The sequence below is a fragment of the Musa acuminata genome, chromosome BXJ1-11, assembly GCF_036884655.1.
Source record: "Musa acuminata AAA Group cultivar baxijiao chromosome BXJ1-11, Cavendish_Baxijiao_AAA, whole genome shotgun sequence".
NCBI lineage: Eukaryota > Viridiplantae > Streptophyta > Magnoliopsida > Zingiberales > Musaceae > Musa > Musa acuminata.
In genome coordinates, this window is record NC_088337.1 from 5,355,333 (window position 1) to 5,370,675 (window position 15,343).

A 15,343-nucleotide genomic window follows, 5' to 3' on the forward strand; every position below is an offset into this window, starting at 1 on the left:
TGTATCATACATAATGATCAAAGATTGGCGGCGCTAACTATATTAATCGATAAAAACTTTGTTATATTATTGAAGAGTCTTGAGTTAAAAAATAATAATAATTATTATCATAATAAATTTGGTTGTCTGATTCAAAGTCAATTGAGGTTACTTCCAAATTCAACACAGGTTGACATGTTGATAGTTTGGATGATAGGTTGAAATCTTACATAATTACATTGGGGAATATCTGGTAAAATTTTTTTCTAATGCTGAACTTAGTGCGGATTCAAAAAAAAATTCAAATCAAATCGGTTCGGTTGATTCATGGGTATCTTTATTTGGTTTAGTTAACCGATTCTGAATTGACATGATTTTTATTTAAAAGATATCAATCTAACTAAGTTTATTATTCTATGTCCTTATTTGATTCAAACCGATTAATTAAATTGGCTAAAAGACCCAAATCAAAATTTCTATTTGAAATTTATATTAAATTATTTAAAATTATAAACTAATTAATCAGTTAATCAAACACGATTAACCGATTTTGAATCAGTTTAGTTAGGTAGCTTCAAAAAATGATCTAGTTTGATTCGATCCTTGATGATTTGGTTCAAATCGATTGGAACAACCCTAAGTGAAAGCAATTACGTATTATTCGACTGTCAATTACGTATCGACAGTTGCCTGCATGTCATGCCCACAAATTAATTTTATATCAATAAAATATTTTCAAATAATCTATACTTTTTATTATATAAATAAAAACATGTATGTATAGAAAGTAAAATTATTTCAAGAACAGTCCCAGTGAATTAAGTAAGATTCACACTTTGGTCCAATTTGGTAACTATGATGCAGGTGAGTTGAACCAGAGTCATTTTAGGGGGGCCCCAATCTCCTCAAGATTTGCCGCTCCCGCTCCTATCAAATTTGTAATGCAACATTCGATTTAAGCCGCAGCAGAACCCAACTAAACGATTGCTTAATAGTCGCCTAAATTAAGCCACCTGATGACATGATATCGTCGTGTTTGCTTAATAGTCGCCTATAATTTGTGGTATCGCCATCGGTGTTCGATTTTGTGAGGGCTTCCGACGAAGCGAAACGAGCGTCGAGCGTTTAGTGCCGTTGCAGACAATAACAGTGTAAAGGCGAAACGCATATCGTTATCCCACCGTGTTGTTCGACAACGGAGGACAAGGCATGGAAGCCGTCGCCGAGAGACGAGAGAGTCGGGCGGGGGATTGTACGAGTAAGAAAAGGAGGCGACCAGATGAGAAATTAAGGCGTCTGATCTACCTACCTTCACGCATTCTTCCTCTTCGAACGGCGACGTGCAATCCGCTCGCGGAGGGGAAAACCGTGCTTTTGGCGGTCTATGCTGCGGCTGTTGCTGGCATCATCCTCTCTACTCTTCTCATTCTCTCCTCGGTCTACACTTCCTCACCCACTGCCGGCACTGGCGACGGAGGAAACGGAAAATCCATACACCTTGTCGGAACATCGTTCTTCTCGTCGTCTTCTCCTCCCTCGACATCTCCTCCACTTCCTTCTCCGTCGCCGAACGGTAACCAGTCAAATCCTTCTTCTTTTTCTTCTCTTCTTCAATTAGAACATTCTTGTTGTTTCGATGCTGTCTTTATGTATGTATCTTTGTTCCGCAATATTAGGATAGTCTTGGTTCTGCTCAGGGTCAACCTCTTCTGCTCATAGCTTTTCTTCTTTTTCCGGTTCATTGCTCCTCGATTCCGAGGCGCGCAGATCTGTTTTGTCCCTCTTCATATCATGCTTTGAACACCAATTTGTTCGTCTCTCGGTCTAAGTTTCGCGATATGACGGCTTTGGAATGTTACTAAAGGGTCTCTTCAACATGCTGAATTGGCAGAGAAGAAAATAAATATATGGCCTAGTAAAGGCATCAAAAATTACAAAAACTTTACCTTCACCACTGGTTTCAAGTGTAGTTCCAACCGAAGATGAAAGTCTGTAGGGCATGTAATATGTTAGGAAACGGTCGTTTAGTTACTTCTACCTTTTCTGTAACAAATGCTGTTGAAATACAAGCATAGGTTTCTGCGAACCCATGAATGGATCTTCAGTGGCTTTATTGAATACGTACTCAATAAGAAATCACGTCCCCTGAAATGTCCCTCTTGTTGCTAAGCATCACTCTAAAGAGTGAATACTCTACAGTTGGCATTTTTTGCTTATTCAATGGGGCTCAGATGCTATTATGATCAATAAAGCTTCACTTGGATAAATATATGTTGTTAATTTACAATGGCAAGCACTTGATTAAATTAGTACAAAATTAATAATTTCTGCTACCTCTACTTTGATTGTCACCATTCTATTGAAGCTGTTTTGTTGTCAAAAGAAAGGCTGAAGAGGAGCTATGCTGTAATTAGATGTTAGGCTCTTATTAGATTTGTCTTAACATACTAATTTTGAATTCTTTTACTTTTTTGGATTTCGGTAGCAATCTGAGGAAACCTAAGAATTTTTTTTTTTTGACAGTAACTAGAACACTAAAGCTGCAAAGAGAGCCTTTAGACATGTTCACAAGAGCCGTATGGGATGTGCCTGTTGACAGTAAAATGCTTGATCTGAAGTTATTTCAGCTAACCAAGGAGATGGTGAAGCACCGTGCGAAAGATAATTTCATCTTTGTGACATTTGGGAACCATGCATTCCTGGACTTTATTTTGAATTGGGTCAAACACCTAACAGATCTTAATCTTTTTAACATTCTTGTTGGTAAGTCAGGCACCTCATAAGCAACCTTAGATTCATATGTACAAAAAGTTCACATAACACTTAACTGAGTTGTCTTTTCGGATATAGGTGCTATGGATACCAAATTATTGGAGGCTTTGTATTGGAAAGGCATTCCTGTTTTTGACATGGGCAGCAAAATGATAGCAGAAGATATTGGCTGGGGATCGTCCAAATTTCACAAACTGGGAAGGGACAAAGCATTGTTGATAAATGCTTTCCTACCTTTTGGCTACGAGTTCATATTGTGTGATACAGATACTGTTTGGTTAAAGGTATACACCAGTTTCAATTCTGTTATTTTTGATCTGATAGTCCATAGGTGTAGAATGTTACACCATTATAACCTTTCTTGGATCTCATCAAAAGTTCATGTTTTACTTATTCTGCTTATGCTAAAATTTAGATTTTGATGTCTCTCTTTGTCAGATGAACTAATAGATGTTCTCTTTTACCTTCCTGTATGTAGCACCTAGTGCACCTGATAATAGTTTCACCATTATAACCTTGTGCAACCTAATATAAGCAAATGTTCCTGCACATGTGAAGTTTTATACCTTGGAGACTGTATATGTGTTCTGGGGTTCAGACCATATATAAGGCCTGCATGTTTAATCTATACTTATCTTTTCTATATTACAGACCATTTTCATATATAAATATGCTTTCCATTTCCAAATTTATGGTAGTTAATTTTGGAAACTTGAAATCTTCACCATGCTGCAAGAAATTAGCGCCATCCAGGCCAATTCTGACTATTTTATGATATTAACATAATTAAAATTGATAAAGTTAGAAATAACTTGAAATGTGATATGGAATATGTTTGATAGAAGCTTCAAATTACCATGTATATGTACAATTCCTTTTAAGATAACCAAGAGGGTTTAGACCAATTTTGATATAGCAAAAACAATAGGATGTCGTGCCTTTTAATCTTCAACCAAGTGAAAAGAAGTGACGGAGTAAGGATATGAATAAACATATGAATGTAGAAAATACTATGGAATGTGCACCTTGTCTACGTCACAAAAGCTTCTTGTAGGATGGTAGGTCTCCTCCAAATAAACACTTTAATAGGAGTCCTTAGTAATGCAAATTGTAGTTTTGGATTAAAAATAATTAGTGCAATGCACCATTTCTAGTTTGGAATGTTGGATTCCTCTAGAGGATGCAAGATGATTTCAAATGGAATTACATGTCAATATCAGGAAAACTGGCTTTCCAAAGCCCAATCTATATCTTTTGCTCAATTCTTGTTCTTGTCTGTAATACAGTTTGAATAAGAATGTAATTCTCTCAATGTTTATCAAGCTTTGGTAGAATTAAATCTTTCCTGGGACTTAACAGGATATAAGCAAATTTCTTTTGTTGATTTGCATGGCCCAACCGGTCCTTGAATTATATCTATTGAATTGGATAGTTCCATCAAAGCATTCTTTACTGTTTTTTCTCATTTCATATTGTAAATGATTTAGTATGTGTTTTTTGCTTCGAGCAGAACCCACTTCCATATTTTGCTCGTTTTCCTGAAGCAGATATATTAACATCAAGCGATCAGCTTAGACCAACAACAACCGATGACAGTTTGGAAGTCTGGCAGAATGGTATTTTCTACTAATGTCAATAAATCTTAGTAATAAGTAATAACCACACTAGCTGGTACAGATATGTTAAACATTCTTGAATTTTTTTTTTAATATGCCAAGTTGTACTGGTATAATAAGATTTTGGTATAGATACCATTACTTGTATTAGTATCTAAACAAAAAAAATTTAAATTCTTATTTCCTGTAGCAAAAACGATCTCAATAAATTACTTGGTAGGTCCTTTATAATTGGGCAAAAGTAATAAAACTGACATTCTGTTTATGACTCATTTCACAGTCAAGTGAGTCTTTGTTAGTATTATCAAATATATCATCTTAGTTACTTTATTAATTGTTAGTGATAAAGGTTATTCAAAGATATCCAACAATGTTGCTGTTGTCAGGTTCTGTGAAGGAGCCTATAAACTAGACTGTAGAAAACTTGGTGTTTAAGTTTGCATATGTCCACATGGTTGACACATGTAGTGAAATGGCACTTGTCTTGGTGCCATGCAAAGTGGAAGCCAAAACATAGTAAGGCTAATACAGAGCATCTGCACTTTCTTTTCTTTCCTTGACCCTTTCTTAAAGTTCTTTAAAGTTTTCTTTAATCAAAATTTGACTTTGATAGTTCTAGGATCATTAACTAATATTTTCCCCTTCTATTGTGTGTAGTCTATGATGCCTACAATATTGGGATGTTTCATTGGCGTCCCACTGATTCTGCGAAAAGACTAGCTAAGGAGTGGAAAGATATACTTTTAGGTGATGACAAGAAATGGGACCAGGCTGCCTTTAATGATCTTGTTCGCCAAGATTTAGGACCATCACTTGAAGGAGAAAGCGGACTTTTTTATGCTTACAATGGGACCCTTAAGCTGGGTATTTTGCCAGCAAGTATATTTTGCAGTGGGCACACATACTTTGTCCAGGTAGTTCCTTTTGATTGTTGGTTATGGTATAGTATGCCGTATGTTATTCTATGTTTTTAATCATACAATATAAATCCTAAGCAATAATTCTTTTTCTTCTGATTGTTCTTGGAACTGTTATCCTGATAAATGGAGAAAGAATTTTTTTTAGTATTAATTTACAAAAATAAGGGTGACATATAAATTTATTTAAATTATAAAATAATTAAAATCATGAGTCATATTATGAAACTTTGGGAAAAATTTATCGAAAGTAGGATAAGTTTTGAAACAAATATCTTTGAAAATCAATTTGATTTTATATCCATAAGATCAACCTTATAAGCTATTTATTTATTAAGATAATTAATGAAAAAACCTAGGGAGAAAAGAAAGATTTGCATATAATTTTTATTTACTTAGAGAAAGCCTATTATAGAATTCCTAAAGATTTATTATGTTGGGTTTTTGAAAAGAAATATATATCCACTAATTATATGATAATATAGTTACTAGTGTTAGAACTATAGGGAGAGTGTCTATTGAGTTTCATATTAGTATAGGATTACATCAAGGATCTGCAATAAGTCTTTATCATCTCATATTGATAATGGATGAACTGACTAGTCATTTACATAATAAATATTCCTGATGTATATTATTTGCTTATGATATTGTCTTAGTTGATAAGAGCCCAAGTGAAATTAATTATAAACTTGAGCTATAGAAGCAAGCTTTAGAAATTAAAGGTTTTAGATTAAGTAGACCTAAAACTTAATATTTAAAATATAATTTTAGTGATAGACAAGAAAATAAAGTTAAATTTGATGGACTAGTATTCTGTTTAAGTAAAAATTTTAGGTATCTTGGATCAATTATTCAATTTGATGAAGAGATTAATGGAGATATTATTCATAGAATAAAAATAGGATGGCTAAATATGTGATTATTGGATACCTCTGAGATTAAAAGAAAAAAAATTATAAGACAGTTGTGTGACCAACAATGCTTTATAGATTGAGTGTTGGGCAGTTTTAAAACAACATATACAACAAGTTTGTGTTGCCAAGATGGAAATGTTGAGATGGATGTGTGGAGTTATTAGGAAATATAGAAAAAAATATACTCTTATTCGTGAACAACTAGGTATCGTCTTGATAAAGGATAAAATGAGATAAAATCGTTTAAGATGGTATGAGCATATGCTTAGAAGACCTCTGGATATTATCGTCAAAATAAATTAAATAATTAATGTTAGTGGTACGAGAAGGGATAGAGAAAGACCTAAAAAGACTTTAACAGAAACTATGAATAAAGATTGAAGTACTATGAAGTATTAACTTAACTAAATATATGACTTTTTACATATCTCAATAGCGGTAAAAGATTCATGTAATCGACCCCAAATAGTTGGGACTTATGGTTTTGTTGTTATTGTTGTTGATCATGGAGTTATTAGTTTATTGTTGCTCATCCAATTGTGGTTATTGTATAGTTTGTTGTATGGTATTCTCTCTCTTTAAACCAAATAAATGTGAATGACCATGCAACAATTCTTTTAAATGAACTAGCAGTCAATGCCCCAGCAGCTCAAACTGGAACCATATGCTGTGCATGCTACCTTCCAGTTTGTAGATTCTAATGCAAAGCGCCATAGGTTACGTGAGGCTATGCTTTTCTATGACCAACCTGCATATTATGATACACCAGGTATTCTTTCTTCTCATCTCATTTGGTAAAATTCATCTTTTTCATACTAAGCTAAATGTCTTCGCTGGTTGACAACTTTTTTTTTTGGTACTTGACTTTTGCTGCACAATTCAAAAGTGAGTTGTAGTATTGATAGGTAATAAGTGAAATATTTCCCCAAATACTGAAAACCAGGACTAGTGCTATGTGATTTTTGAGATGCTAGGCTGTGTTGAGCGCTTTAATTTTTGAGAAATTATCTATTAAAAAACTTACATATGGAGTATGCAAGGAATACAATACTATGTATCGGACCCTACCAGTCCAAGTCTCGATTTGAATTGGTTTGGTTTGTACCAGCATGCAATGCCTGGACTAGTTTGACTCTTGTCTGTATCAGCCTATCAATACATGTTGTGTCGACATGTTACATGATACTAGAAAAGTACTAAAAAATCAATAAAAAAATTTAAAAAAACTTAATTTAGGGTTCTTTCTCACATATAAGTGAGCCTAGTATAATCAATATTGATAACAATAAAGTGATGTTAATATAGAATACAATAAAAATATCAAATCGAAACATATATCGAATAAAAATTGAAAGTAGTATATAAGGAATACATACAAGGAGAAGGTGAGAAAGAAATTCTAACATGTAAACACAATAATTAGATGTAAAATGCTAAAAATATATCGCTGTACGGCTGTACCTACCACGAATATGCCAGAAATCTATGGGATTCATATATATGGACAGTGTTCATTTTGGAAAGTTCTGTAATACCTAATCTTTGGTATGACTGTATTTAGTTGAGGTCTGGAGCAAGAACTAGAGCATCACAATCAACGAAATGATGATAGAAAATTCAGCACACCCCACACATCCCAGAGTCTAGTGTCTATCTCATCAGGCTTACTTGCTCGCCCACTGGACTCTTATGTTTAATTCTTCCAAAAACTATGTTATGTTGTCATGCTTGTTATCCTTCTGACTCGGTTTGCGTCTTTGCAGGAGGTTTCTTATCATTCAAACCTGGTATTCCTAAGAGTTTGTTGCTGGATGGGCCACATACCTTACAATCACACTTCTCATTGGTTAATTACCAGGTAAGATAATGTTACAAAATGTTGGCATTTCTTATTGAGATTTGGAGAGATGTCCAAGTAATTAACTGGTCAAGTGACATTCTTATTTGCATGTTTCAGTTGAGGCAGATAAGGACTGCACTTGCTGTTGCTTCTCTGTTGAACCGAACACTGGTGAGTGAGGCTTCACCAATTAAAAAATTAAACTTGACCAGCTGAGATTTTATAAAATATATCTTATATGCATAGTTTAAACTTTAAAGGGATCTTTTTCCTTGATATTCTGGTATGGTGATTTTTGAAATAAATAGCTTCAGAAGATAGGATCTTTCAAAGATCCCTTCTCTTTTCACAAATTGTGCTCTTTTGAAAACAATGGATGCACATGTTGGCAAAACTTTTTGTCCATGCAGATGCTGATAAACATTTCAGTAAATTGTGCAATTAATTTATCATCTAATCAAATTCCAAATGGCCATTGAGCTGAGAACCATTTACTTCTCAAAATCCTTATTTTTATGGAGTTTATTATTCATTAGTTGTTGCTCAAGAATTGTAATGTTAACGTGAGTTGCTTCCTGGAAATTCATGGAGTATTAAATACTTGAACTTTGTGTCTAATTTTTGAGATCCTGATTCCAGCATAGAATAATGATGGAAAATCAACTTTGTTCTCATCAGAACAATGAGCTTAGTCTTCTGCAGTATACGATATGAGGCTTGTTACACTTTAGGAACATAAAACACAGAGAATTGACACATTAACAGTTGACGGGACATTGTTGTGAAATTATTATTCAATGTGCTTGACTGCTGTGGTTGCAATAATTCTGACTCATATTCCTTGTCTATGTTTAGGTAATGCCTCGATTATGGTGCAGGTTTGAAAGAATGTGGTTTGCACATCCTGGAATTTTGGAGGGGACAATGACCAAGCAACCTTTTGTATGCCCGATGGACCAGTTGTTTGAGGTAATTAGAATTTTAGATTAGTATGTAGATTGTGCACTCTCTTGCTAGTTTCCTAACACATTATCCATGGATGGGCATTATCCTTCATTATCTGTCCTTGCCATTTACTTGCTAACTTGGATCATAAAATTATGGGTTCTATTTGCTCTTTTCCATTGAGTTCAACATTCTGAAGGATCAGCAAAATGGTAAGTCATTTGGGATGAACCTTATAATTGTACGAAACTCGCCCTCAAATAGTACATAGACCAGGACTTTAACTATGAGAAAAGATCTTAGCATGAGTTTTGTCCTTACAAATAGACCAAAGTTAATTTTCTTGCATCTTCAATTTTAAGATGATTTTTTAGGTGGTCTGAATTATTTTATCATGTTGCTCCTGGCTTACTTGAATTATTTGTACCTGCACATTCTCCATTTATGCATTGATATGGTTATTAAAATACTCGGAACAATGTGGGATCTTCTTGCTCATTCATGATGTATGGAATCAGATTTTACCTGCTAATGAATCACTATGGTTTGGGTGAATAGACTCTTTCCTTTTAGGCAGTTTTCGAAGTTTATGGCTATATGCTTTAAGCCTTTAATACTGTAAACTTAATTTTCGTAGTGTTCCGTTTTGCCACTTGCCATGCACAGTTTTATCTTGGAATTCCAATGATCTTAAAGAAGGTTTTCAATTTTGGGTATTGGGCCATGCTATTCTATGGACAGATTGGTACAAGTCTGGTCTGTTCCAACATATGGAGACACACGGAATGCCATTCTATTGGGGGAGGTGGGGAAGGAGGGGGAGGAGGAAGTGGTAAGAAACAAGGTTCATTGTACCATGGCGTATTGCCAGTATGAGCAGTACATACCGGTCCGATAGAAGACTGGTATAGACGATACATACCGATTTATCAATATGTTCCACCATACCATGTGTCGATATATCAATACATACTATACCGACGACCGATCGATACACCGGTATGGACTGGTAAGACAAACCATACTACGAAAAATAAGACAAAAGATGGAAGAAGGAAGAGGAAGTCCATGGAAGAGGAGGAGACATCAAATATGAGGCGGGTGGCAGGGCAGTTGAGCGACAAACAGTAAAGAGACACTCGTGAGTTGTGAGCCATAATGCGTGTTTAAAGAAAAAACAGCCACTTAAATAAGAAAATAAACAGAGGACACCACCCTCTTTTGGGTGTTCAGCATCCCGGTTCAAGCACAGACTGGTCAATACTGTTTGGAATTTACGGTAAAAGATTAAGTACAAATGTCATGATAAATAATGGTCAGTTCAGATAGATCCATTGGAAATTAAATTCCTTGATATAAGTACATGAGAACAAAAGATGATGCAAGAGGAATGGGGAATTTTAACTCTCAACAGATGAAGTAGGATGGGCAGATGAAGAGATGAGCCGGGATGGAAGATATGCAACATCCAAGTGCTCTAACAGCCAAGGAACTAAAAGTTGGACACCTGCTTTGTGTCATTATCCACTTGGTACAGTAGTATGAGCTGAAGTGTTGGTCAACAAAATAAGGTACTACACATTTTGCAAAATTAAGCAGTTGGCCTGATATGGTACACTTTGTAAGGATATGCTGTGATATTTGGATCCATGCAGAAAATTGATTGACCAATCACTGAGATCGTTTAAACAATTCCCTATTCTGAAAAATCAGGGAACTTTTTTTCAATAAATGAATGGGTATTCATCTGATCCGGCAATTGATGAACAAACTTTAGTTTGATTTTAGGGAGAACAAGAATTGTCCTATCTTGACTATTTGATGAATCACTCAAGCAAGTTAAAATTTTATACTCGAATTTTTAAAAATTAAGTCAGACTATCAAACATGGTTCTTTCGTTGGTTGTCATTTTTCTTACTTTTGAGAATTGAAACAATATGCATTCATGAAACCAAATATGACCTTGGCAAAATTAGATGAGAAGCTCAAGTATGTTTGACAATCATCAACAAGTACGATAAATAAGAGCTTTAGTCTCCTTAATTCATGTTTTCTATAAGTGGATATTGAAATGAGTGCTCGCACAGTAGAAGGATGGTGTTGAGAGAGAAAAAATAAATAATAATTAATTAAGGTCAGAATATGATAGTGGTAATATTGTTTAATGTGGCTTGTATTAGTTTAAATATAACTTAGATTAGAGAGGGGCAAGTTGGAATAAGTGTGAGTCTGGGTACAGAAATAAGATTGATATGGAAGACCATGTTCAAGTTATAAGAAAATACATCTTTAGTTCTAGGGATTAGGTTGCATACATTAACTCTTTTCGAATCCTGCATTAGCGGAAGCCTTGTGCACAGCTTTTGTTGGAATACTAGAAAGCAAGTAGATGGGCAAGAGTAGACTTGATTGGAAGTAAGGGCATATTGTTCTTAAATTAAAATTTTAACATACACTCGTTATTTCAAGTGCATCTTCTTTTACATTCTCATTTGTTATATACTGTGGGCTTGCTGAGAGTTGATTCATGATGAGCTTTCCTGTTACAGAAGGGGTAGAGGTAGTTGTTCTACTAAATATCATACTCCATAATTCCGGTAATTAAAAATTATTTTCTTGACGTTAATCCAAAACAGAACTGATCCTTAGCATTGAAACTTAAATACTAATATGCATTATTGTCTCCTTAGTTTCGTTTGACTTAAAAGGATAACCAATTTATTGGAAATTGTAATTATTGAAAAAATATTTTGCTTTGCAACAATTAACTTCTAAGAAAACATACGTTGGCTAAATCTCTTTAAATTGCTATAATTTTGCAGGTAGGTCTCTTATTCCATGTGGAAATTATCTTATAACATTACATTTACCATGATTTTGAAGTTTGTCATATCATTTTTAACTCAAGGGTTCAAATTAAGCTTATTGCACATGCTCAACTTATTGATTGTGTACTATATTTTCCCGAAATATTTCATCCATTCTCCTTCAACCAATAGATTCTGATACCAATTTCTGTTCGTTCTTGGATCGTAGAGTGTGGTTTTATCTTCTTTAGATTCGATAAAATAGGTATTCTCTAATCTCTATGCTTTATCCATTTTTACGTTGCTTTTGCACTTGGATAGTTTCTTCTTTGCATTTGGTAACAAAGAATATACTGCTCAATATACCAGTACCATAGTGGTCTGATCAAATGTTGAAACTTGTATTGGACCAGTATTGAAAATCTTGACACCGAGCGTAGCAACAAAGAGAAGATCCATTAGCAATCCCATCTATAATTATTGGGAATAAAGTTTTTTTAGTCTTTGTTGTCATTATTAATTAATTATTTTAAAAGGACAGTCTTTTGCAGTATGAATGGAAGTATATGCTTGATTATATTGACAGCCTCTCACTGCTTGTTTTTTCTTCTTCCATTGCATGTGAACTGTTTTTGCATGTTATAATTGCTATGCCTGCTGCCACATTTTCAATCATATGATTAGAGTTGATTCACCTTTGCAGATTCATACCATGGTCCGTGGCCTTTCTGAAGAAGAATTTGGCCCACAAATTCATTTCAGGGAGTACTCATTCCTGCAGAATCCATCAATGCCTAAACATGTAAAGATATTGTTGTATCAATTTGCAATACTTAGCTGCTCATACATATCTTTCAATTCAAATAACTTTTTTTATTATGGATTCAGGTGAAGGAATCATTACTTAATGTTCAACTTTGTGATGCACATTCCAAAGGATGCAATATATCCAATGAAACAACTAGCCGTGGTTTCATCCAATTTCCTAGAAATAGCACTGTGCAGATGGTACGTACATCTAATGATTAAATTTTTATTCTTTAAGGGTTTAAGATCATAATAATGGTGGTAGGATGAGATTGTCTGTTCATTTGGTGAGAGCACATTTTCTAATGGTATCAACTAAGCAAAGTTCAGTCACAAAGCAGACCACTAAGTATTCTAGTCTTGGAACCTTAAACCTTAGACTTTATCTTGTTGTCCATATTCTGTGTGTTCTTCTAAGGCCTCTTGATATAATGCAAGAAAACAGAGCAAAGATCCGGCTTCTCCCTGCAAGCTCTTGAAACATATATTTGTGTTTTAACGGACTTTGTTACTTTTTTGTCTTATAGTTATTTAATCAGAGAGTCATGACACATGAATCTGATTATTTTATTTTTTTTTCCATGAAATAGGTAGATACTTAGAAGCTTTTACTGATGTATGTAGAGTTCAGAAGCTTTACTAAATAGTTTGCCAATTTGTCTTATAGTACATGCAAGTATTCTCCCAGTACAAAGATATAAAAGTCTTGCACTTTTCATCCATGGCGAATGCCTTCCAAGGGTTCAGTGATGAGGTAAGCATTATCATACCCTTTTTATCGGTGGCTAAAAATTATTTCTCTATATCACTATTTTGTTTTAGATGATAATATGATGAGTTGATTTAGGCAAGGGAAGCAAAATTTAGAAGTCGCGTGAAGAGATACGTTGGAAAGTGGTGCTGCATGGAGAATCGTGACCTTGGCCACGTATACTATGATATGTACTGGGATGAGAAACCAGGATGGAAGCCTGAACCGCCTCGAACTAGTGAAGATGATCATCCACCTTGGGATTGAAATATTATATTTGCTTGTCATAAAAATCTATTGTACGACTTCAGGCATAATTATATCCGTTGAAAGCGTTATCCATCATATAAATAAGAATTTTCTAATATTATTTTTTTACTCAAAAGTTCTCTTTGTACGGAATAAAATTCGACGTGTTTAATTCCCCTGGGAAACAATTTTGATTTTAACAGACAACTTTTCTCTTTTTATTTATTTATTCTCTCTCTCAAAGAAGTTGACAATTCAATTTAACATTTTTGGGACGATGTGCGGATTTTAGACAGATGAGGTTTCCTGCATCGTGTGTTTGTTTCTCTCTCTCAGTCACTTGTTGTATATATGTTATTAGTGATTGGTCATTCATTACCTCCTACTAATGAATCCTCCTTTTCTCATGTAAAGGCGATTTATAATAACATTATTTTTTATTTTGATTTTAGAAATCTTCTCTCTCTCCCAAAAAAAAAAAAAAAATCATCAATTCTTTTGACCATCCCTTCAATCTTTTTTCTCCCTCTATCATCATCGATCCTTGATTGTTAATTATTATTATTATTATTATTATTATTATTATTATTATATTTTATTCTCTCATTTTTATTCTTATATTTTTTTTGTTCGTTTTTATGTTTAATCGTTCACCATCATTTATGAAGTCATTTTATTTTAGCATAATTTTATTCTTTTACCATCTTACATGAGACACTATCAACCCGTTTTTGTATCATCCAACTCATGTTCATCGGATATGATGAATTGGGCATTCATATTATTATATGATATATTTTTTTAATATCTAAATAGTAGTCTAATGATGATGTATCATGCACAATTATCACGGTGCTAGTTATATTAGAGGACAAATACCTTGTTATATTATTGTAGAGCCTTCATATCAAAACCCATCTTTATCATTTATCTTTTAAAAAATAATAAATTAATTATTATCATAATAGGTTGCGATGTTGAAAGCTTGGGTGATTCAAGCTGAAACCTTAATCTACATAGGGGTATGTTGGGCTGATAGCCCATATTCAGCCCATGTGGGCTAGGGCAGGCCACAACCCACACCCCCTCTTAACCTAACCCTAATTAAGATTAGGGGGGTGTGATGACTGCGTTTTAGACGTAGAAAAGAGGCAGAAAAAGACAGCAACGTTGACGTCCTCATAGCCACGGGATTCCAAAGAGAAGAAGGAGAACAAGGCAGAAAAGGAAGAGAAAGAAATGGAAGAAGACAAGGACAACGCAGAGAGACTATTCTCAATCATCTAGCAGTATTCTCATCTCAAGTTAGATCAAATCTACAGTAGACTCTTGCTGTGATTACTTGGGGAGGTTTTAGATATTGTGGACAGTGACGTGATCCTTGTATCCCAGTTATTCTCTTGTGGTTGTTGCTAGAGTTTTGGGCAAGAGATTGAGATTTGTATATTCATTATTCTCATAGTGGATTATCTCTAGTTTGCCCCGTGGTTTTTACCCTTCACATTGAAGGGGTTTTCCACGTATATCTTGGTGTTCTGTTTGATTGTGTTTTCATTTTATTCCGCTGCGTATTATGGTCTTCTAGTATTTGTTCATATACAAAGGTTATTCCTCTTTATATCCCCATCAACTAGTATCAGAGCGGGATTTTGGTGATTTAATTTTTGTATTTGAACATGGAGGCCAGTAATATTTCTCGCATGATTAGTTTGAATGGAAATAATTGGATGATATGGAAACCA

The 15,343-nt window shown here is 34.3% G+C and overlaps 1 protein-coding gene across 1 annotated transcript; it reads left to right on the forward strand.

Moving 5' to 3' along the window:
- The first annotated feature begins 2,513 nt into the window (after positions 1-2,513).
- LOC103970914 (arabinosyltransferase XEG113) lies at positions 2,514-13,749 on the forward strand. The gene is made up of 12 exons (XM_065088619.1): positions 2,514-2,742; positions 2,830-3,035; positions 4,262-4,367; positions 5,025-5,281; positions 6,835-6,970; positions 7,965-8,059; positions 8,159-8,212; positions 8,897-9,010; positions 12,498-12,596; positions 12,683-12,802; positions 13,269-13,355; positions 13,449-13,749. Exons 1-12 carry the CDS (start codon positions 2,541-2,543, stop codon positions 13,617-13,619), a joined length of 1,647 nt encoding a protein of 548 aa, XP_064944691.1. The 5' UTR covers positions 2,514-2,540; the 3' UTR covers positions 13,620-13,749.
- The last annotated feature ends 1,594 nt before the right edge of the window (positions 13,750-15,343 follow it).